This window comes from Numida meleagris, chromosome 1 (genome assembly GCF_002078875.1).
Source record: "Numida meleagris isolate 19003 breed g44 Domestic line chromosome 1, NumMel1.0, whole genome shotgun sequence".
NCBI classification, from domain to species: domain Eukaryota; kingdom Metazoa; phylum Chordata; class Aves; order Galliformes; family Numididae; genus Numida; species Numida meleagris.
Genome location: NC_034409.1, coordinates 39,351,326 through 39,376,963, shown reverse-complemented (window position 1 = coordinate 39,376,963; position 25,638 = coordinate 39,351,326). Strand labels below are relative to the sequence as shown.

At 36.5% G+C, this 25,638-nt stretch overlaps 1 protein-coding gene across 8 annotated transcripts in view; it reads right to left on the bottom strand.

Annotated features, from left to right (window-relative positions):
- Nucleotides 1-25,638, bottom strand: part of NAV3 (neuron navigator 3) — a 265,107-nt gene that overhangs the window by 16,564 nt on the left and 222,905 nt on the right. For all 8 annotated transcript variants that reach the window (XM_021385228.1, XM_021385230.1, XM_021385232.1 and 5 more), the window contains 8 exons: nt 24,128-24,151; nt 21,790-21,867; nt 12,356-12,439; nt 10,607-10,718; nt 9,162-9,283; nt 7,196-7,368; nt 3,393-3,546; nt 1,163-1,337 (listed from right to left, as the gene is read on the bottom strand). In XM_021385228.1, coding sequence (XP_021240903.1) covers nt 1,163-1,337; nt 3,393-3,546; nt 7,196-7,368; nt 9,162-9,283; nt 10,607-10,718; nt 12,356-12,439; nt 21,790-21,867; nt 24,128-24,151 — 922 coding nt within the window. The remainder of the gene's footprint in view (nt 1-1,162; nt 1,338-3,392; nt 3,547-7,195; nt 7,369-9,161; nt 9,284-10,606; nt 10,719-12,355; nt 12,440-21,789; nt 21,868-24,127; nt 24,152-25,638) is intronic.

The window sequence follows — 25,638 nt, the reverse complement described above, 5'->3', positions numbered from 1 at the left end:
CTACAGAAACATCTTGAGCCAATAACAGAGAAAATTATATAAAGCTTGTATTATGTTTTTTCCTATATCTAGACAAAGAGAGAGCCAAGAGACAAAGTGCTAATAGCTGCTATTATAAGAGTTTCTAAAATTACCCTTTTGAAAAAAAAAATTGATTCTATTTATTTATTTTTGCGTGCAAATGTGCGAGCAGGGACAATAGGCAAACTTTTCCTGTTTTTCACAACACTCCATTGTATATCATGGTCCAATTTGAATGCATACATACTAAAAGCTAGGACTGGAAAAAAAAAAGGTTGGAATGTAAATAAAAATATACTGATTTTCATATCAAATTGATGCTAACCAGAAGAAATATTTAAATATCCAAGTAATTAATGACTGGCAAGATAATATGTCTGGCTGCCAACCCAAATTACAGGCAGGCAGTTTGGCTCATTCCCAGCTGTAGTCTTGCCTAGACTCTTTCTACAGTTATTAGCCAAATTTTTATTGCTTCCAGAGACTACATTATTCTTTCTGTGGAGTCTATGCTAATGAGCGTGGCTTTGCTTCTACTATGCTTCTGATTCTAATGTTAGAGACAGCACTTCTGTTTCTTGGCTACATTATCAAAGCAAGTGTAGAAGGCTTATTGTTATAAACTCTGTGGCATGGAAAATAATGAAATGTTAATGTTCAGGATGTACACCACGGTTCTGCTTGCTTTCCCTCATTCATGGAAGACAATGAGAGTGCTTAATAAGGTCAGGCAGGATAAGGCCAGGCAGGATTTGGCTCCTGTCATGAATGATGTTTTGGTCCAACATGGGCTAGCTAGCTATACCACATAAAAGAAGTGTAAAGGATAAAGCTAACTGAGACCACCCTCTGCTCAAGATGCAAATATGATGCTAAGGAAGATGACTGAAGAGATCTGTAAATAAACAAGGAAAATTGCATATACTATGCTGATATTTGCCCAATATGGACAAGAAAATCTGTCTATTCTGTTCTTTTCTGAAACATCTGTCAACTTTGTTCTTCATCTTACTGAATGTGTAACTGATGTTCATATGAGCGATACAAGGCATTTTGATTTTCATACATGCCTCTTAAGAAGATGAAAACAAATAAATTATTATAAATTGATGAGCCATGCATGTGCTCAAAATACGTTTACCTGATGTAACAGATTCAGTGATGTTTAAATTGTTCAGAGAAAGTCCTAGTGATTGCCGCGATGAAGAAGATGATGTGCTACTTGAAGACTCTGATGATGGCCGGGCAGGCTTTCCAGTATTTCCAGTCTCTGCCTTTAGACGATCATTTTCAGCTTTCAATATCTCAATTTCATTCTATATTCAAAAGAAATCAACATGAATGCACAGGAGGTTACTCTTTTAGAAAACCACTGACAGTGCTCATTCTGGTGCCTGCTGTTCACCTGGAGGAGATGAATGGCTGAACAGTTTCATTGAAGCATGTAGCATTGTATCAGAAGTATAAACTCAATGAGTGAAAGGTAGATTGCTCTTACACCTGAAATGGCAGGAAAAATCCTACAACTTTGTTCTAGCTTTTGTCTCAAGATACTTCCTAGACACATACTCTCCAAGATTCTGTGCTTCTTGTACAGTTGACCATAGTTCAAGTACAGTGGAAAATTCCTCATCTACCCCAGTTTTAGAAGCTATTTTTAATTGCCAAGTATCCTAGGTAAGTTAAGAAAGTTATTTGCAAAATCTTAGATATATCAATGTTTCTAAAGTCATTAAAAGGATTACTGCCAATGAAGGTAAAATTTTCTTCATAGAGGAGACACAAAATTAAAAAGAAACAATTAGAAATTGATATTTTAAGGTTTCATAACCCTCCTTGGTATCAGATAACACTTTTTGATCACTCAAACATGGGATTGGTCATGCAATGGCCAGCAAACCCTCTTTGATGAAAAGACACCATGACAGATGAATCAGCACAACTAGGACATTTTTTAACTAAGTCCTCTGTGATGCTAAGTGATTACTAAATGTGCAATAACAAAATGAAAACAGCCTGACAACAGCCTGGTACCAGCTAGAGCTAGTTTTCAGTCACTTCACGAAGCACAGCACAAAGCAATGGCTTATTCTTGCAGACTGTTTTGCACATCAAATTTAATTCCAGATTCATTAACACTCTGCTAAAAGTCCTATTCTTTTATGATGGCTGTTCAGCCACATTGTACATCATTTAGGATATCATTAGAAAAGAAATGCAACTGCTACAAAATAAAAAGACCTTATAGGCAAAGGTGAGGAAAAAGTGAAATGGAAGGTCCAAACCAGAAAAATATTGACAGAAGGAAACAGATGAATACACCATTTAGGCTTGGGTTCATATCAGTAACTATGGTGAAACAAGTCATGTAATTTCAATCTACTCCACACTACATACTGATTAATTACGCAACTCTTAGCAGTCCTCCACTCAGCAGAGCTTCAGATTTTTGCATTGCTTAGAATACACATAGCACTCCTATACCTTCCTCACCAATCCTACTCTTTCCCTTTCCTAATCCCCATCCATTCTCCAAAATGTCAGTCTGTCATCTCCAAGGTGGCTGTCTGTCTGATTGGGAAAACTTGAGAAGAATCGGTGATTACCAATGGCAGCATCTGAAGTAGTCATCTCCACCCAGTTTTGGTGAAATTAAAGCTTTGGAGGCATGCAACTGCATCAAATCCCTCTCTTGGGGAAGTTCAACTTGTTTAGGCCTTCACATCCCCGTGTAAGATTGTGTCCTATCTGTGTGAATGTTGCGGATATTTCTGGGCACTTAGTGTGACTCTAGACAATTTTATGTGGGTGACAGAGCTGAATCCCACAATGCTCCACGCCACATTGAAGAACTCAACCATTCTTTATGCACCCTTTCAGCGACATGAAAGGAAAAGTCTTCTAAAATAGTAAAATGTGTTCAGGAAATATTTGGAACAATATTACAAGAAATAGTAGTGAAAACTGAGTGATCCTGGATACAATAATTTAGTTCAATTTTATATAGTTTGCTTCTGCAAGCCATGACTAGGTTAGGAATTAGACATGAAGAGAGAATATGCACATATTGCCCCATGGCTGAAACATTTAAAGATCTATAGAAATCACTTCTTGATCTGCTTGTCTTTCACCAGATAGAGGGTTTAGATGACAGATTTTATCTTTTTCCACCTCTCTTAGACATTTTAGCTGTTAATATAAATGCTAGGGTTATTATCATTATAAGATGAACACATTATACTCATCCTTTGGAAGCACTGTAAATCCAGTAGTTTGCTGCATATCAACACGTACCTGAAACAAAGTGAAAGAAATGCACCAAGCATACTTTCAGTGTGCAGCCCTGTCATCACTTTAGCTACTGCACTGACCTGCATGCGGTTCATGGCCTCCCGAATCTGATCCAGATGATGTGCAGAGCTGAGGGCTTCAAGACGAATGTCCGTTAATTTTAGCTCTTTCTCCCTCAACTCACTCTTTAGCTGAAGAATAATTTCAGCCTCTGCCTCTGTGCACTCACAGATCCTAAAAAGGAGCAGGTGACAGGCCAGAGATTAAAGGAAGATTCTCTCCCCAAAGCAGTACCATTACTAAACATCAAAGTACAGAAAATGCTTGCTGCTGGTGAAACCCTATGAGTGAAGAAAGAATCTTATCAAAGAAACATGAAAAGGCTTAAATTGCAAATTAAAAAAGGAAAAAACCTCCAGATGAAATGATCAGCTTGCTTTATACCTTTCTATTTTAGTTAGATCACTATAGTAAAAAAAAAAAAAAGTTGTTAAAAACTTTTCAGAAATCTCTTTTTGGCTGTGCATCACCCATGTGCTTTAACTTGATTTTATTTCTGCATCCTTTCTTCGGTGCGAAGGTTATGATTTTTCTAAGTAGTAATAGTAAGAACTGAAGTATGCTGGTCAAACTGTGCTACTGACATTGTTTATCTTTTAGGCACAAACAGTTTTTTCTGTTTTGAACAGACACTGGTTCGTGATCTAGAAGATTTTGATCCACATTGGTTTTAATTTATCCACTTTCCTATGGTTTTGGAAACATACAGTGCCTAAATTAAAAGGTGTTTTTTCTTAAATAGCTTTTTTTCCCTTGAATACAGGATTAAAAGTAGTCATTACATGATTACTTTTTTGTAAGTATTAATTTTAAGGGAAGAAACCATTATATTATGAGAAAAGATAAAAACATGACTGGCTGAGGCATTCAGCAACTCTTCAAATCTTGTTTCAGATTGTTTTGCATCTGTGTGTCTATCAGACCCAGGTCTGCTGCATAACAGAACCAGTACAAAATAAAACACTGAATTTTGGATCCATTATTACCCTGTGCAATATTTTCAGCCAGTTCACCAAACGTTATTCATTTCTTATTACTGACACTGTAAATAGTTAATATTTGCAGAACAATTTAAATATGAAACACATTTTATGACGATAAGTATTATTATTATTATTGTAATTATTACTACTAATACTACAAACAAGAAACAGAGGTCAAATTTAATTGCCGGAATGCATGCAAATGCATTTTGGAAGAGAAGATGCAGCATTTTTCAGGTCGGCAGCTGGGTACACACATCCATGCCCCACACTCAGTTTTACCGGGATCTATGCTTGTAGACCACGTGACCATTTTGCCTTTTCTTTCGTGCCCAGCCTAGAGAGGACCTGCACACACACGCATTGGACAGATGCAATTGGAAGAAAGTAAAGTCAATGTTTTAGAACAAGAGACTCAGGCCAAGAAAAAATGTAAAGAAACTATAAGCAAATGGAAGATGCTGAAGTTCATTGGAAATAAAAAATACAGCAAACTGAATAAGAAAAAGGAAGAATATTATTCACAACATGCATAGATATTTTAAATGGGAGCAAGAATGAAAAAAAGCATATACTAGGTTTTTTTTTCCCCAAATATTATGACACAATTCTTGGTTTGAAGTGCCCATACCTACACTAACAAAATAAGAAATGAAATTTTATTTAAATGCATATTTTAGCTCATACAATAACTTTGACAGCTGGGAAGTCACATAAATATTTTTTCACTATTTTCTTTTGGGCTTTTTTCAGTACGTTATGAGAAGGAGTAGAAAAAAAACACCTTGACAAGACATCTTCAAAGTAAATAAAAGCTAATCAGAAAGCCTGGCTGTGGTTCTAAAAAAAACAGGAAGATGCTGTCTAGACTGTTAGCAGAATGGAAGCAGAAAGTATGAAACAATTTTTTTTTTTTTTTTTTTTTGCAGTTCTTCAACACTCAGCTCCTACATCTATAAAATTCAATAAGATGGTCAGGCTTCATCAAAAGGAAAAAAAAAAAAAAAAGGAAAATCAGCAGTCCCAAGCAGTCACAGAAAGGTCAGAATTCTGATCTGCAGGAAAAGGTTCAAAATGCTTATAAATAACTTTAAGTTTTCTCTCCTTTGACAGTTTCACGGCTGTTAAATCATTAGGTTATTTTGGGTGATGGGAACTATGTCGTGATCTTTAAACAGAGACTGTGGACAATTATGAAAGACAATAAAATTATAATTGTGCAACGGAAAACATTCTAGCAAAGAAAGTAACATTATCAATATAACAGAACAATAAATTAATCTAAAGAAATACATTTCATGTAAAAAAAAATGAATGTATTACATCTTTTGTAGAAAGCTCACAATAATTAAAAACTGATCCGAAAGATCGATGTTCAGAAATGTTACAGAGGAAGAACTAGAAGGCCATGAACTAGGCAGAGTTTAGGAAGTCAAGGCTCAGAAACGAAATAACCGTGGGAAGAACTTGGGATGAAAAGTTAGACATGTAGTATTGCTCTTGATAAATCCAAGTGACCAGGACATCTAGACAGCAAGTCAAAGAGACACAGTTGGAAGAAAAAAAAAAGGTTATGAAAGCAGGTCTGTGAATCATAAATAGATAATTTTGTTGAAGAATAGTGTTCTGTTTAACTTCAAGCACTTTCTATTAAGGTTTTTACTAGTGATTTTAAAGTTGATAGCAAATCAGACTGAAGGGTACCAAACATGTAGAAATTGTTCCCCAAAAATACACATATACCTGAAACCACAAAAGTGTGAGCTTCATAAAAAATGCCCAATAAAACTCAACATCTAGATGAGTTACTCTTTAATAGGCTGCATGGAATGTGTGAAATGAAAAACATTTATTGTGGAGCAGTTTCTTTCATGCAAATATTTGCTCCTAAATCTAGTAATAAAAATCCTTAGAGTTATCAAAAGTTGATCATAAAAAGGTGCATACCTAACACAGGGAAACTCTAAACTTCAGCAATTAGTCACAAGAAGAGAATTCCCTGCATGCTCTAAGGAAGAGTAGTTCTGAACAGATTATTCTCAGAACAAGAAAAGGAAAGTTGATAGCAGTTGTATATGCCTGAGAGACTGTTCAAAGAGGCTGATTTACCCACATTGGAAAAAAATTAGGAACGAATTTAAAGGATTTAGGAAAAAAAAACACAACAGGTAGGAGAATATGAATGGGAACTGAGAATTCTGTAAGAATGCATTGAAAACAAAAACAAGAACGCAAAGATTTCATAATGAAGAAATGAGATGGTTTCTTTTGATTGATGACTTGTTCTCAGCCTGACAGAGTAAAGATGTTGATCTGAATAAAATTAAAAAGTAAAGTCCTGCAAAAAAATTTCAAGCTGAGAAAGTGGGGGAAATTGATTAAAAAAAAAGATATAAATTACTAGTTGTATAGTAGAGAAAACAAGAACAGAAAGAACAAACATACTGAAAAAATTCAAGGCTGTCAGGAAAATAAAATGATTTTTTTTAGTATACTGTGAAGGAAGGCAACTGCAGTGTTTGGCCTTTACTATATAGATACGATCAAGTTGTTTATGGTGTAGGAAGAGCACAACATAACCTTTTGGGGCACTTATTTGTAAAGAGATTTGTACTGCTAGACAATTTTGGATAAAAGCTGTGAAAGGAAGAGAGAATATTTTAAGAAAAATCTGCTGGAAAGTAAGTGTGTAAATGGAGAGAACCTAGCAAATGGATGAAGTAACTGTTTAAAAGATCATGGCAGTTGGCAATGGCTTCTGATTTGCAGCTGGCCACTTTGAAGTCTTCATCATAGTTCATCCCATTTGGGAAGAAAGGTTTGTTGAGGGAGAGACTTACGCAGAAGCTGATTGTGATGGTTTCATTGATGTTGCTCCACACTCTCCTGAGCTGTGGGGCAATTTGGGTGATGAAGGAAGAGAGGAGTCTGTCTGCTCTTCGATGTCAGAATGTGAGGAGGGAGGCTTGGTGGACTTCTTCTTTCCAAAGGCCTGTTTGAAAGAGCTTCTTAGCTGGAAAATAAACACAGAGCAAGATTATTTCCGTCATCCCAGCAATCTGCATGCAGGTCATGTTTTGAAGAGTTAGTTTGCAGATGCCGTCCTAGCCACTGCCTGAGGTCAGTATACAGAAGCAAGGTATTAACATATGCAACACGGTATCTCTAAAAACATGATACAGTGTTTGTTTTTCATTTATTAATCCAGCACAGCGCAAATGTAAGTCTTTGGAAAAGATGCAGGACTGAGTGGTGCAGCTCTGGGAGAGAGGGGTGCTCATTTAAAGCCAGTAGACTCCAGAGGAATCCCATTCCCATGGCATTCCCCTCTAGGGATGGCTTTAAATAACCACTTCACATCTAGGTACAGGCAGAACCTGGTGTTACTAAATGCTGAAATCAAACGACAAGTCCAATTTATTGGGTTTGCCAATTGACTTTTCTGTTAAAAATTTGAATGGCCAAACTGTTCCAATGCTATGATTTGGATCACAAGCGAGAGGACTTAATCTGGGACATAAGAATTGCTTTGTTGAACTGCGGAGAAGAATGTTAGCTGAAAAGTATCTACTTTGTGCTGCTGTTTCCTTTAGAATAGTAAGATCTCTGAATATATAAGCATTGCTTTTTTTCTCTAGAAGCTTTGCTGATATTGAAAAGGGACAGGATAGCCAAAGAGCCATTTATTTCAGGAGCCAAGATGAGAACAGTTTTGTTTGCACTGAATTTTAACTAGCCCATTCTTTGATACCTTTGTCTAAATACAGAAGTCGATCATCTTAGGAGAAATATGTTACTTATTTATTTTCAGAATGTTGTTCTGATAAAATTGTATAAAACTCAACGACAAACCTCTGCAAAAAAAATAGAGGCACTCAAACATTTTATTTTCATGATGTAATTGGGGAGTGTGACCACTGACCAGAGAAACATTGCTTAAGCATTTTTCTATTTTTCAGTTCATGAAATCTAACAAGAAAGAAATGGATTTTGGCTACACTCCCCCTTTCTAGAATCTAAACTTTGAGATTAAAATGAATAAAGAGAAACTGAGAAGACAAACAAGATAATCTGTTTTTAGAAGGTATAAAAGCCTACTGCCAAAATAAATAGCAATCATGCCAAGATAGGGTTCTTTATAGATGCATGCCAAATTTTCCATGGTACATATTCACCTCACTTCCTCTAGAGTTCACCTTGCAGAAACATGAAAGAGTGTGGAATTACAAATCAAGGGAATGAAGGCTGATCAGTATTTTAAAACAAATGTTTACGCAGGTAATACTTTTAGAGCAACAAAAACATATTTTCTGATTGTTAATTGAAAATATTTGATTAAATCCTTAGTACCATGTGGTATTTATGTGCTCCTCTGGGGAAGCATCTTACTTTCTTTAAACATCATACTGATTTTACATGATAATTCTTAACAGACTTCAACTCCCTTCATAGCTGGATAATATATTTGAGTCAAGCTTTTGAATCAAACTCTTACTGAGGAAAAATTAAGTGGGATTTCAGCATGGTCCATAGGTATTTTAGGTCACAACATATTTTAAGGTCATTTCCACTTTTTATTATTAATATATTTCTTAAAATTATCCTGAGTTATGCAAATAATTCCCCATTAGTATTCAACAATTTTTAGTTTGCTAGTAGTATCACAGTATGTATCACACTTGAATTGCTTTGCATCTGTCTGGCCCAACATGAAAACTGTAGACAAAATGGGCCAAGTATGCTACACAGCCACTAGGAAATGACATAAGTAGATAAAAGATAGGTTTAGACCTGTTGAGCACTTACCCAGTTTTTCTTTTTCTTTTTTTTGGAGTCAGCATCATTACCACTGCCAATGCTCGAGTGGCTTGTTGCACTGTTGATGCTAGAAACACTTTCTGAAGAATGTTGCCGTCTAATACGTAAATCTAAAAAAAAAAAAAAGGAAATACACTGAAAGCCATCTGTCTAGGTGACACAGACTCTATTTCAAGATAATATTTTTTCTTGTATTTATACAGCACTACCCTCCTCAACTGAAGCCTAAATGCACATAAATGACATTGATTCTTACTGCGGCTTGTATCCAACCTACTGCAATCTGTGAGAAACCAAATGGGAGTCAATGGGGATGTATTCAGAACATGTACGTGCTTCTGTGGATGGGAAGGATGATGGCAATGACCATGAACAGCAATCAATGCAGGTGTAACTTCGTAGCAAAGCAGTTTTTGCTACAGATGGATTACTTGAGTTATCAAATATGCAATAGGATTTTTATTTTTTTTTAGTCTGAGCATTATAGGCACTATATGACTTGTAGCTGGCCTAATCAGAATTCAGATTATACCTTCTAATATACCATCATAGAAATAAGCAGGCAGGTTCATTTAAAACAAATGAAACAGAGTAATAATTGGAGATTACTAAAATGATGGGTGAGGCTTTAGAGTTTCAATTTCTTAAAAGTCTCTAATAAGTATAATTTAATCGCTGGAATATATTCTTGCAGAACACACTCACTAATACCAAAGGATATTACTTTTTAGGTTATTTTTTACTTCCAAGAAGTTAGCTTTGCTAACTTGCACTTCATACAATGAAATGACCTCAGGACAGACATCTAAATAATGACCTCTTTAAGGAAAGATCAATGGCACTCTCAAAAATGAATTCTGCTATTATTTTTTTCTTCAATTATTACTTTGCTATTGCTCATCAGTGCACACCTCTGAAGTATATATTTATCACATAACGTCTGCCAAACCGTGTGACAAATTAATTCAGAATCTGGAATTTAAAATGCCTGCTTTCCTGCACTGATTTGGCATCTTGTGAAGTGATAGACCAGCTGTTGTCAGTCTGTCTCTTAATGATTATAACAACTTGCAGACCTACATGTTATGCTGGATTTCCAAGGTATAACCACGATTTGCCTTAAGATTTCACTAGTGTCTTGGGAGTACTTCAATATACAACTGCAGCAACATGTTTCACTCTTGACATTTCTTGGCAGATCACGACTGGCCACCCAGTTCTGAGAAGACAAGGCTTCCAGAACTCTTCAGCAAAGAGGAGATACAGGCAAGGTTTCCAGCCATGGAAATACCACTAATGTGCCTACCACGCACTTCAGAATGCGCTTGCCTTTGCAACAGAGCCCCCAAAACAGCAGAAAAGTAGTGACTCAGCCTTTTATTTCTTTTCTGAGAAGAAACTCTGTATTTGTTTTAATAGTGACAAAAGCATACCTTTGTGGGTGTGATCAGGGCCATTCAGGGCTCCTTGAATAGCAGCTTGTGCAGCAGAATTCTGGGCTTTCAGCATTTCAATGGTTTCCCGTAGCTCTATAAGCTCAGATTCCTATGGGAAGAACAAAGAGAGCTGGAGATACGTGGGAGAAGAACAATATTTATCTTAGCCAAGAAAAGTGACATGATAAGAATGATCAAACTTAAGACTACCTGGATGAACACAAGGATGACACAAATTTCAAGCAGAATTTGTATTTTCTCTCCAAAGATATTAAACTAAACTAACATACAATTGTGTATTTTTTCTATGCAATGTGGTCATGTTATCTCTAAGGAGAAAACCTTTTTTGATCTATAAAATTTGATCTAAAAGGGATGTTGGTTGAATACTCTTTACAAAGTGAAGAAAAAGACAAAAATGTTATTCCCAAGAGGCAATAAAACCATTTGGATTACATCTTTTAGAATGGGAGGCTAATCTTTAATAGCTGAAACTCAATCTAAATTTGTGTACTTTGCAATAAAATTAAAAAATTAAAAAATAATTCAATTACACAAAAAAATCTGTTAAACAGTGACTGTCTTGTAATTTAAAGTGAAATTATTCTACTTCAGTGCAGGAAGTCCTGTACTGGAATGCAGAGTCAACTTTAATTAAAAAAAAAAAAAGCTTTCTCTACTGATGTGTTAAACCTCTCCTTCCAGCCCTTATTTATGTAATGAAGATTAAAGGAATTTAATCTCAACCGTAGAGAAAAGAAAAAAAGGGAAAAGGCATGTTCCAAATCTTTGGGGGAATAAGCTTGCTTAAGAGATGATTTGTTTCAATGTCAGTATTTAATCTCTTCTGGAAAGAAAATCTTTGAGGGAAATTATACTTTGTAAAAATTTAATTTTTAAATAAATCTTTTTATTTGTTTATTTAATAATTTTGCTTTAAAAAAAAGCAAGCAATATCAATAATTTCTATCCACTTCACAATTCATCTGGCAGTGTTTCATCTGTTGGTTCTCAATTGGAGTACAACATTTTATTTTTATACATAAGTACACTGATTCTAGTGGCGAGAAACAGCTCACTGATACACAGCTTCTTTCAGAGCTTGGCTCACTGAGGCTCCTTCTTTTATAGGATACTGTTCAAATCTACTAAGGGCAGAAAATGGTTACAAAAGCTCAATCCTGGAAGGTGCTAAGCACCCTCCCAGTCTTCAGCTGGGGACAAAGCCTCACATTAAATTTATTAGCTACCAGGTTCTTATTTCTTCCCCAACAGTCACAACAGAACAGGGAAAACCAAAACTTTATATATAGGAACAGGATACCCAACCTGCATTAACAATGAATGGAGGCATTTTTCTCTGCCTAGAGTCCTTCCCATACTGCTGTCATTCTGACAAAGTTGTTAGGCTGGGCTATGACTGGTCTTTGTTACAGGATCTTTCAGTATGAATTAAACCTAGAAATGCATACATTTAATTAAAATCTGGAAGCAAAGATTTTATCTTCAAGCTATTCTGTGATATTTTCTGGATAACCCTGATGTGCAGAGTTTAATTGTCCTGGAGCTTTATGAAGATTTGATCACAATGGCCATTAAAGAAATATCTGTCTGCCTTATTGCCACAGCTGTTCCTGTGTTCCTGTTTCCTTTCAGTGTTTTTTAAACAAAACTGTAACAATAATAACTGTACAAATAATCTGCTGACTTCATTCCTCATTACAGCATCTTCTCTTGTAAATGTACCTTTTGTTCAGCTGTCATTGTAAGACTTTGCAAACGGCCAGTCATATTTCCCAAGCTTTTTTCGAAAGCTGCTACTAGGTGAGCCTGTGAAAGAAACAGAAGACATCATTAGTTGTGGCAATGAGTCTTAAATGCACTGTAAAGCTTGCAAGAAATTGTGGGATGCTCTATACATTTTGGCTGGACAAACAATCCTTGGACTTCATAAAACTCAGCACTCCCAATTTGGCCTTTCTCCCAGATCCATTTCTTTTTTTTTTTTTTTAATACTCTTTCCCCTCCAAGCTTATCTTCTCCAAACCTCTTGTATTAATTTTAAACTCAGACTGAACCAAATTGGCTATGTGAAGCAGCCAAGTGAGCCCAGCATTCCTGGGGCTTCTCTAATTCCCGAGGAGTTTAGCTTAGGTACCTCTGCCTGCAATGAATTATAGATTCAATGTCCTGCCTGGAGTTTACTGATATATTGACCAGAAGAAGTCTGCTCCAAATAGAAGTCCACAAGTGATTTTTTTCAATTACCAAACACTTCAACAGAGGAATTCAAGCGTTCTATCTTAAAAGGAAAGTTCTAGGCTCCAAAATAAAACATTCCAGTGGAATCCTCAGAATCACAAATATCGTAGTTTTTTTTTTTTTTTGTACAAAAGGTCATTGCTTGATCTATTTCTCTTACCTTGATTTTATATAAATATGTATGTGAGTGTGTTTGTATGTATGAAAGTAATATACAGCCTATATAAAATATAAATAGGATATTTATACACATAAGTGCAAAAAGGCATCCCAAAGACAATTGTGGAAACCATAACTCCTACTTTTCAAAGAGCAGTACATTGAAACTGAATCAAAGATTTAATAACATAATAACATAAAGCTTCATTCTATTTCTAACATCATTCACCCTATATCTGTGTCCACACAATACATCACTTCTTTAGTACTTGCTATTTGCATTGAGCTTCATAGGCAAAAAAGAGCAAGTGGTCATAAAGAAATCAACAAGATAATCCATCTTTTACAGTAAAGGGAAAGTGAGAATTTACTTTTCATGAAATCCCATAAAATCAAATCTCTTCTCACAATACCAAATAGTTAAAGCACAAGGAAATACTTATTTTCACTTTTCTGTCTCTAGAATGATAATAAGTGAAGTTTTCTAACACAGGTACTATAATACACTTACGAAGATAACTCACAAACAGCTAATTTATATGCACAAATGGATTATCTGAGCACCTTTGCTCCGAAAGTATGACAATTCCTTTCTTTTAATATAGCAACAGACTTAAGCTTTGCTTAGCAAATTTTCCCATTAGAGATTGGCATGCTTCTGTAGGCATTGCTAACATTGGTTAAACAAAGTTGGTAGTACAGTCTCAGGTATGTACAGAAAAAGACATAGTCCAAAGAGGATCATTATACACTTCAGGAGAAGGTAAAGAGCTTTTTGCCACCTTGCTCTGTATACTATTCCCAGAATAAAAAGTTATTATCATATAGAAAACAGTGGCCCACTTCTGTGTCTCTACTTCAGAACTGTTATGCTGGTAATTGGCTTTTGTGCTTTGTAAATTATTTTTGATTGCAACGGAGATTTCAGTATCTTGCACACTCTTTACTACAAGGAGATAATCCCTGTAAAACATATTATTGGCAAACAAGGCATTTAAATATTTATATGTAGGATGGTCAAACCACCTTTGTACATATTTGAGTATGCCTTAGGGATAATTTTTTGGTAAAGGATAGGGAGTAACTTTTGATAGGAATGAGACTAGGTACATATGCAGTTTCTTAGGGATTATCTAGTAATTGTGCAGATTCTTCTTTTAACGTACCTAGCTTTGTCTATATAGTTGAAATTATATTTTAAAATAAATTGAACTTGGCATATGTGTCAAATACAAATCTGAAATCCATAGCTTGGAGCCTGCAGCCTCTGGTGATTTCCCCTCTGTTACTCTGAGAAGATAAAAAGTCAGTAGTTTTTAAACTTGTTTTTTACTTGAAAAATTGGTGGTATGTTAAAAAAGATCCACAAAGGATCTTAATTCCTGATGGTTTTAATTCTGAACACGATGACCAATGTCCCAGAGCACAGAGACAAAGGAGATGCACTAAAACAGAGCTACAGCCAAATATGCCTTTTCTACATGTGTTTAACAGGAAGCTAATGGGGCTCCCTGTTCACTGCCTCATTACAAAATCTGTGGTTCTGCTGATGGCCCATGGGTCTTTTTACTGTGGAAATAAAAATGGGTATTTAGGGTTTGAAGAGAGAAATCATTTGCTTCATTATGCATTGCTATTGCTGATTTCTCACAATTGTATTGGGATAACTGCAGTTCTTTGGTACCTAATCATGCATGCTTGTGCAAAGTAATTTCCTATTCCATAGACACAATTTCAGCTTATATTTTACATGGGTAAAGTACAATGAACTAAAGAACATAACTGAAAATGTCATTAAAGGTCAATGAAACTATTAAGTTATTGTCTGACAGTCTTTAGAGAATGACAGCCATGTCACAATTATGAATTCTTACTAAAATTTACCTGGTGATAGTGTATATTACCTTGAGGTAGCACACCGTGATTTTTGCATCCTAAATGTAATTGGATTAAGATAATAATGGATCTTTCCCAGGTCATTTGAGACTATCAGGGCTGGATTTGCTAATAATAAAGAAGGTTAATTCAAAGCCCCATCAACTCAAAATTAGTCATGAAAAAACCTTCAATCACATTGCTCATTCCTTAAAATGTTTATTACAAAAGAACACTGTCCTATGAAATACAAGGTGTCAATTTTGTAATAAACTGTGCTATCTTTCCCCACAGCAGCAAATATTTATTTATTCAGCAGTCCAGGAGATACCTGTTTGTTGAATTCTTACTCAGATTTTTCTCAAAAGAAATACTACATAACAAAAGAATCCCCAGTATACTTACATATATGAATATGGTTGTATGTAAAAGATGTGCATGTTTATATTCATATTTAAGTTCAGACTTTGCATTTAAAGACTGAAAAGCAAAAAATTCAGAATGGCCATGAGAAATCAAAAGTTCAAATTACATATTCCTTTTATGCTTATTAATACAGTAAGTAATTCTTACTGAATTTTACTAAATTTCTCTGAATCTGAATCCTTCGAATCTGAAGATGGTTTACTTTTTCCAAAAAGATCCATTCTTTCATTCTAGCAAAAAATATTTAAAAGTAGATTTCTTTTCATAAGTTACAGCCAATCTCTCCTAACTCAGAAAACTCTGTGTAAGATACAGCAGCTGCCCCATGTAATACCATATAAGACAGTCTGCAGACTAAATGCACATCCATTGCTAAGAAAATTAATATATCTTCACAACAGAAAACACCGCTTGTACTAGGAGATAGGGTGGAATCAGCTATGAAACTTGGCACTACTGGAAGTATGTTGCCAGCAAAATGTGTCCATCTTTATTATGATATACATCTTAGATACACAAACAATATGCAGCTCTTAATCTCTAGATCCACCATATATCAACTAATTTTGACTTCTGCTAATATCTGAAATTCCCATTGGAAACAGTCAAAGAGATACATGCTCAAGGAGATATATGCTTCAGTGTGAAGATGACAGATTTGATATTAAACATTTCCGAAACCCCAAATACCTCAGCTCTTAGGTGTACAGCCCATCTTGAACATACTACTGGCATATTCAAAGACTGCTGATGCACTTTCCCATTTGACCTGCTGTGTCCAGGTTTATAAAACAAAGATAAATAAATATCCTCCCACCTGGCAAAGCTGAATGGGAGAAGATGCGAGAGGCCAGGAGGGGTCTGACTGACTGCAAGCAGTGACTATACATCTGTTGACCTTTTTCCTTCACCACTGGCTATTATCTTCCTGTTTGGTTGCAGGACAGTGGTGCTGGGTTGGCCAAACAAGCATTAGCCAGCGAACTCCCTCCACTTTCCAGTGCCATCCAGGGTCTACTACAATGGGTAAGCACACATCCTTCAGTTTCATACAGTATAAAGCAATGACCAAAGGCCCTCCGAACAAGCTGCTCACTGGAATCCGAGCCCTTGTCAGTCACATAGGAAGTCCACTGGCTGGACACTTTCAGCATCGAAAACAGCCCTTTCTTAATTAGCACTGAGATTTGCCCTTCAGCAACATTGAAAGAGACATCAGGGAAAAAACAATATATATATTAAAAAAAAAAGTAAATTAAGCATCCAAATAACAGCTGGGCCCTGCATGCATTTAATCACATGCAGGCAAAACACTTTGGGGTTAATCAAATGAAATAAACTGCTGAAATCAAGCACAGTACTCGAGTCCAACAGTGCCTGAATAATAAATGAAAACGAGTAAGAAAAGCCTCAGCAGAGGTTTCCAAATGCCTAAGAAATGCTTTAATTTCCAAATGGTCAGGTTCTGATATAAAATAACACATGAAGAAAAGGCTTGAACAAACAAATCAAAATTCATCCTGATGGTCTTTTAATGACACTTGCACTATGAAGTATCTTTTATAGCAAAGCAAGGGAAAAATGACACAAGTAGCATGGTTATGAAATGACTGAAAGATTCTTTTTTTTTGCTCAGATCTACAAAGGGAAAGGATAACAGAAAATTCCAGCCTGAAATGACATGAGAAGTAAGATGACATTTTGTTATTATTTCCTTCCCCAGACCACAGTGAGGAAAAAAAGTGCAGCATATTTTCAGACACTGAAAGTATGGAAATTTGGGGGAGTTTGGGATTAAGGCTGAGATGACTGCATTTATATCAAAGATATCAGAAATGACTGAGTAACTTTCTGTTCAGCAAAGGTACTTCAATATATACCTTGCTTGTATACTTCTCTGTTTGCAAGAGATGGATCTAGCCGCAGAAAAGATAGCTTGAATATTTTTTTTCAAATACTTACTGTTCGTTCAGGTTTTTTCCTATTGAAGCACAAATATGTCTCAAAATAAGGGTTACAATAGTATTATCCACTAATAAAACATGTTTTTGCTTTCTTCACTGAGGATAAAAAAAACTTTTTTGATTAAGATGATTTCTCTTCTAAATGTCAGAGATTGTCATGACAAAGTATGCCTCTTAGATTAGGAGATAAATGATATGTTATTAGAACAGATTTATTTTATAAAAAACTTGCTTAGACAGAATAAGCTCACGAAAATTAGAAGCTCACCTGGGTTTTTCATGTTTGCCATATTAAATCAGATATTTATTTATTTGATTTTATTATTATTAGTTACTCTCACAAGATTTTATGAAAAGTGTATAATTACTTTCTTTTAAACATCAATTCTGTAATTAGACTAAATTTCATAGGACATAACACAATAAAAAGGTTGCATATACATTCTGTTTTCATGCTGGATTTTATTGCTGATATTTAATTAACACTTCATAGAATTTACTGACATAAAGTGCTCAAAGGACTGAGAATTACTGCTAACACATATTTCAAGAGTTTCCTTTGATCCTTTGGACTTCTTTGGAAGTGTTCTTTTTAATGCTCTGTATCATCTGTACCAGAAATAGCAGAGGAAAAACTCAGAACTAGGCTTACTGTGAAAAGCTTTTCAATTTTTGGTTATGTAAAGGATGCATCTCATGACTGCATCCTCCCCAAAATTACATATAGTATCTAGTAACATGTACTCTTCTTTAAAGAATGTTTTCTTTGTGAAGGTGTCTGTATCCCTTTTTCATGCCTGGAGAATCTGAAGACTGAAAGTTTCTCACTCCTGAAAAGTTCAGTTTTGATGGAAATTTCACATGTTTGGGATTTGAAAGACAGAGAGACTTCTCCAGTACTGTTTAAAAACCCCATGTGCTAAGAGGATCAGCTTTAGAGCTGCCTATGGGTTCAGAGTTTAAGGACTGTCCCCATAGATGTGGATTAGAAGTTGGATGACATATTCAGAGAACATGATTAAATTAATCTCTATATAACATATGCATGCACGCATATACATGCACACAAACACATGCAGGTTGACAAAAGTGATACTTCTGGACAGATGTTCTGTTGAAAATGTTACTTTTCCATTTAAATTGGTAGAAAAACTATGGGCAATACTATTATGTGTTGGGAAGTCCAAAGGCAGGATATGGGACCGCAATCCCACTTAAAAGATCAAGCCCATCTCATTTTTCACCCATGCAGCAGTATTAGTTCGGGAAAAAAAAAGAAAAAAGGCCAAAATATAACTATTGTTCTATTGTTTCTAGCTTGACTAAGTTTCTCTGAAATACGGACCAAACTGAATAGTAACTTTGAACGACCTTGAAAAACTCACCCACAATATGAAATGTTATTAGAAACTACGGTATTTCCATGGTATTCCACACAGAGGAATACGGGCCTGAGTTATAGGTAATCACTTATAACTAATACTGGGGAGACTGGACACAACTGGACAAAATCAACAGAAAATTGGCTGCAGTAGCTCAGCTGCACAGGGAATGTCCTCTGACTCTGCCGCACTTGCTGCAGTATCAAGGGCTACAGCATTACTGGGGCAACTGGGAGAGGACAGAGCCTAAATAAAGTGATCTTTCAACTCCTCTTTCAACAAATCAGCAAGAAGGAATCTGCTGCTGCTTTCTGTTCAAGACTAAGAGAAGTCTGCTTGGGACAGAGTGGCTGGAAGACTGAGTGGAAGAAATGGACCTGGGGGTTTTGGTCGATGCTCGGCTAAACATGAGCTAGCAATGTGCCCAGCTGGCCAAGGCCAATGATATCCTGATTCGTAACAGAAATAGTATAGCCAGCAGGAGCAGGGAGGTGATTGTCCCTCTGTACTCAGCTCTGGTGAGGCCACATCTTGAGTTCTGTGTTCAGTTTTGAGCCCCTCACTGCAAGAAAGACATCGAGGCCCCGGAGCATGTCCAGAGAAGGGCAACAAAGCTGGTGAGGGGTCTGGAGCACAAGTCTTACGGGGAGTGGCTGAGGGAACGGGAACTGTTCAGTCTGGAGAAGAGGAGGCTCAGGGGAGACCTTATCACCCTCTACAACTGCCTGAAAGGAGGCTATGGCGAGATGAGTGTCAGCCTCTTCTCCCAGGTAACAGTGGTAGAATGAGAGGTAATGGCCTCAAGCTGTGCCAGAGGAAGTTCAGGCTGGATATCAAGAAAAATTTATTCTCAGAAGGAGTGGTCAGGCACTGGAATGGGCTGCCCAGGGAGATGGCTGAGTCACCATCCCTGGAGACGTTCAAGAAACGTTTAGATGTTGTACTAACGGTCTGGTTTAGTGGGGAAATATTGGTGGTGTGTGAATGGTTGGATGAGAGGATCTTGGTGGTCTTTTCCAACCTTGCTGATTCTGTGATTATATGAAGTGCAACCTGCTTTTTGTTCACACAGTGGACTGAGGTACAGTACCAAGATTCCTGAGTTACCATCAGAGGGGCTCCTTTACCTGCCCAGATGGGGGAGAGGACCTCAGCACAGGCCCACCACAGCCTGCTTCCCCACGGCTCACCACCACAAGGAGAGCTGCTGCAGCCCCACATTCCTGATGGAAAGAAAAGTGCCCTGCTGAGAGCAACAGTCTTGTTAGCTAATGCAACTACACAAGCCATGTTGGTATGGCTCTTCAGATCTCCTGGTGTTGGCTTTAGTTTGTTGTTCTTAGGCAGATGAAGAATTGCCCGACCTGGCAGAGATGAAGATCAACATTTTTCTTCTAAAATACACAAGAGAAAGAACCCCACTAAACTGGGTGGGCACACTGGCTATAAATTCCCTAATATATATCCTGAATTGCATTTCAAAATCACTATATAACAGATCGTTCAGTAACTATCTGGTAATATCATCTGCATTTTTCTGCGCTTATCTTTGTGAAATTTAACTATAATAAATTCTATCAAAATCTTCAATTCATGCCCTTTCATTGGCTGCATCTCCTTACTTCAGGGTTTTCCTCCTAGCGGCCAAAAAGCTGGACACGAGACAGCAGTGTGCTCCTGCAGCCCAGAAGGCCAACAGTATCCTGGGCTTCATCAAAAGAGGTGGCCAGCAGGGAGAGGGAAGTGATTGTCCCTCTCTACTCTGCCCTTGTAAGGCCCCATCCAGAGTACAGTATCCAGATCTGGGGCCCTCAGTACAGGAAGGATGTGGAGCTGCTGGAGTGAGTCCAAAGGAAGACCACGAGGATGATCAGAATGCTGGAGCACCTCTCCTATGAAGAAAGGTTAAGGGAGCTGGGGTTGTTTAGATTGGAGAAGAGAAGTTTCCAAGGGAGACCTCACTGCAGCCTTCCAGTACTTTACAGGAGTTTATAAACAGGAGGGAGACTGACTTTTTACATGGTCTGATAGTGATAGGACAAGGGGAAATGGCTTTAAACATAAAGAGGGAATATTTGGGTTAGATATTAGAAAGAATTTTTTTTATTCAGAGGGAGGTGAGGCACTGGCACAGGCTGCCTGAAGAAGTTATGGATGCCCCATCCACAGAGGTATTTAAGACTAGATTGGATGGGATCCTGGGCAGCCTGATCTGGTGGGTGGCATCCCTGCCCATAACAGAGTGATCAGAACTGATGATTTTTAATGTCCCTTCCACTTCCAACACAAACCATGCTATGATTCTATGATTTTTTGATTCTATCAAATGCTCACCCTGGCAATGGAAAAAGACAGTTTCTGAAGTACGTTTATGCAACTTGTTGACAGCTTTGAAGCATAAAGATACAATATTAAATTGAGATTTTAAGGAAATCCAGTAATTTACAGTTCAAATATTAACTGCTATTTTTTGGTGCTTGTATCATGTTATACGTCAGAAAAGAAACGTTTCTTTTCAGCTTAAAAAGTGCAGTAACATATTGATGTTGGAAGTCTAATACCAACAACACCGACATAACTTTTACTATGGCTCAATATCTGCAATAAGCTTTAGTCTTGATAGTTTGGATGACATGTAATGGAACAGAGTATTTCATGTTACTGTTAAGCTACAGCATTTTATTTATCCTGGTCCATAGTGAGCCCATCCCTATACATTTCCAAATGATTTTTAACAACATAAATAGAACAGATTGATCCTTCTGTCACGAAGCATGAATCTGTCACTCTTACTTGTGGAGAATCCAATTAAAATTGCCAGACACTAAATCCAACACTTCAAATTCCATCTTAAGGGACAGATATCAGAAAAAAAAAGAAATCACAACCACTATCCTTTTCAGAACATTCATTTCCATATCCACTGTGTTTGATCATAAGATTTTTTCGGCCTAAAGGTAAGGTGATGTAGATGCTGAATGAAATAATTCATTTTAAAAACAACAAGATAAATAAATAGTAAAAGTAACCTAGAACACATCTAGGTACCTGAATTGAATAGAAGGTATTAACCTATTTGATAGTGATTTTCATCAGGAGCATAAATACTTACATTTGCTGAAAGTTGAGAGGTAAGGGTAGCAACTTTTTCTTGTGATGCAACAAGCTCTCTCCGCAGTTTCTGAATTTGCTAGATGGAAAAAAGGCTACTGTCAGTATTTCAGCAGTTGCCTCCTGTTGAATTTTTTTTGACATTTTTCTTAAGAGATCACGGATATACGATCACTAAATGTGTTAAACAATATCTTAACATGTTTTAATCTCAGAACTTTACAGATTAGTAAAAGTAAGCACTTAATGCTACTCAAAATGCTTTCCTACACTTAAGCAATATACTTGTGACGATTCCAGTTAAGGAGCACATGTGAGCAAATGCCTCATTACTTCATATGTACAGTTCCCTACTTGCATATGCAAATGACACTTTTTTTTTTTTTACCAAATTGTCTATGTTTCAAATATATTTTTAGCGTGACCAATGACAACAGCCCTGTTTGAGGCCTGAAATTACGAAATATAAATTTGCAAAGGTTCACCTGACCAGACTGCAGATATGTGATGCAATGACATGTGTTAAATGTCTGCATTAGATGCAAAATGAAGTGCCAAAATGTACTGCCCCACTACACAGCATGAAGAAGGCTTCAATGGCAACCTCTGACACAGAATGTTATTTCATGGATGTCTAAAGTTAGCTGCGGTACAACTATATATGTATATATTTTTTTTCTCTAACACAATAGTCCCCACACAACATTTGATTTAAATATGCAACCATCAGCCTTTCTAAATCTTATCTTTTTTTTTTCCCCAAAAAAAATCTCTGGTCAACTTACAAAAAAAATAATGAAGCTACATGCTGATGTAGAAATAAACTAAATTCAAAGCTCCTATATGCTTTTATGAAAAACAGAATCCTTAATAAAAACTGAAAAAGGCTAGATATCAAGCATGAAACTTGCATATCATTTTAAGAATATTTCACTCTACTTGAGATCTTACAGAGACTCCATAATTGCGCTGAACTTAAGCACAGCACAGTTTCACTTTGAACCCCTTTCATATTCAGGCATAAAAGGAATTACTGCGAACTAGAGAAGTAAAATGTCTACAGACAGCCTAGCAAACCAAGCACATTACATTCTCATACTAATACCTCCACTGTAAGGACTGTGGCAGTATTTTAACTTTATGATTCCTGTGAATATCAACAGGGAATATTGTATGTGCTTAAAAAGTAAACAAGCTCCTGTATGTCAATGATACAAAAGCTTAAATCATTTGCACTGGCTCAGAGTAAAAGACATTTTTGAGCTGTTCTCCATCCTGGCCTTCTCCTTTTCCCAAGATTTCTCTGGTTTTCAGTAGCAATAATTCGAGCTGCCTGCTTAGGCTACACTTTCATCAGAACCCTATGATTACAGAAAATGCAGTTCTCACAGGGCACATTTAGATACCAAGAAAGCTTCATAAATGTTGTTTCACCACTATATACAGCCCTCTGTGAAGGGAAATGAAACAAAGAACTGTCATTTACACTACTGAGCTACGATGTACCTTTGTAACTCCTTCGGCTCCTGTCAGACAAAGGAGCTTAGAAAAATCTCAGGGAGAAATCATATTGAAATATAAAGCAGTAAGCAAGGAAGAATATGTTTATTTATTCAATCTTCTCAAAATACCTTTTTTTCTTTTTTTTTCTTTCTTTTTTTTTTTTTTTTTACTTTTTTTCCAATCAGAATAGTAAGAACAAGAGAAGAATCAATACAGAGACTGAAGACATGCAGGCTCTGGGAAGTGCACGTGCACCCCTTGGTGCTGCAGTTCATTGCTGCTACTCCTTGGTGCTCTTTCAATACAACCAGAACTTTGTATGGAGAAAGACTTTAACTGTATCCAGCTGCTGACTCACTCTTGTCACCTGTTCTTATGCACAGTGAGGATAAAGAAGCTATTTTCCACATCAGATTTGATTTATGTAATCAATCTGCGTTTCTCCAAAATTCAAAGCGGTCAGTTTCAGAAATTTAATATAAAGCAAAGTGTAAGTGTTGGAGGTTCAAAGTGAACATTTTAAGTATTTTTCACCTGAAGTACAGTGTGCTAACTTGAACTGCACAGTCCCTTAGACCCAGTACAGAGTGGTTTTAAGTCTGAGATCAGATGTATTACAACTCCTCTGCTCAGCAGCCTGATTCTCATTGATTTTTTGTTTACCTTTCCAGAACCTCAGCCAGGAATCCTTCAGCACAATGCTAAGTAAACACCTTTTAGTGCAGTTAGATGTCATTTTCGCAGCGGATCATAATTTTAGCTGTATCAGATAAACAATACATTTCTAAATAATATCAAACAAATATGCAATTACAAAGATGAAGAAGTGTTCTTACCTCCGAATGTGCCTTTTCTTCTGCCTGGAAGAAAACAAAGAAGAAATGGTTCAGAAACAATGCGCAACATAATTGAGGTAATAGAAAATAAACACCAGCTACTCTAAAGTGAAATGAATAGCTTCACGGATCTGTTACATTTAAGGGAAGTATGCAGTAAAAACAATAAATGGAATTCTTTTCAACTTACTTGGAAAGGCTCCTGCTGAAAACCCAAAGAGTTTGCCAGCATACTGACAAAAAGAAAACAGGGGTAGAGGAGGAACGGTAACAGAACTGTGAGACTGCAACTACATTTCTAACATTGGAAAGAAAACTCGCTATGCTGTCAATGAATGTACCTTAGTCTGTACACATGAACTTTTTTACCATAATGAATATTATGGCTCCTGTAACTACAGTTGCTGAACTGTATACTGTGCAATAATCCTCACAGACTAATCCCTGCTAAGAGAAGTTGGCAGCGTACCAGTAAAACGTATAGGGGAGAGGGCTAGTTGTAGTTTAAGGTCATTTCTTCCATAGAGAGTACTGACCAAAATATTAAGATATATTGAGGCATGTTAAAGTTTTAGCTTACACTTGTTAATAACGTTTAACAGTTTTAGATATTTTCCTCATTTTTATGTATTATGTCATATAATGATGCTAAGCTTCTTATTTATTTAGCAGCCTTTTTCAACAAGCTAAGAAACCAAATCATTACAAAGCATACCTTTGAAAGTCTGCTAAGATAAAAGTCACTGAATTTGTAAGCAGGGGAGTAGACTAATTTAGAAGGCATTTGGCAGACAGAAAAATCTCGCTTCAGTGGGATTCTAATGGAAAGTAAAGATGTAGCATGAGAGAAGAAACCATTTTGTAACACAAAATAAGAATCAGATTACTGGAAATCAATGCACCCCATGATCTGAGGTAGCTGAAGTTCAGAGAAACAGTCTGATGTTAGGTGGAAGAGTAGTAATCAGTAAAAGAAACTTATGGGTAGAAGAATTAGATGTATAAAACACTAGAAAGGCTAGGAAAACCCAAGGTAAGTGCTCCTTGGAAATTTCCCAGATGTCAGGCAGTATCTTTTTTATTGTTTGCCTGTTCGTTTGTTTTTGATGCTGTATGAAGCACAACTTTCATGTTGCTAGAATTCTGTTCCCTGATTACAGAAACACTTTCTTTCCTTTCCTAGTGTTGGTAAGTAACAGACTTAGAAAAGTCCTCTTTCAATACATGTTTATGTGCTAACTGCCACTAAAAAGACTGAGATGCTATGATATTTCCCTGTGCAACACTTAGCTGAAACTACTGTAACACCTACATCACCACACGGGAATGATTTAGAACAGCGATTGTTTTATTTGTCAGCACTGATGTGACACATCCTGACATTGGCTTTCTGATTTACGTTCACAATAGCAGGATCTGCCTACAGAAAATTTTGAATATCTATTCTCATTATTGTTACTTCAAACACGTCATGCATGAAAAGTCATTAGAGGATCAAGAAAGACCAAGTC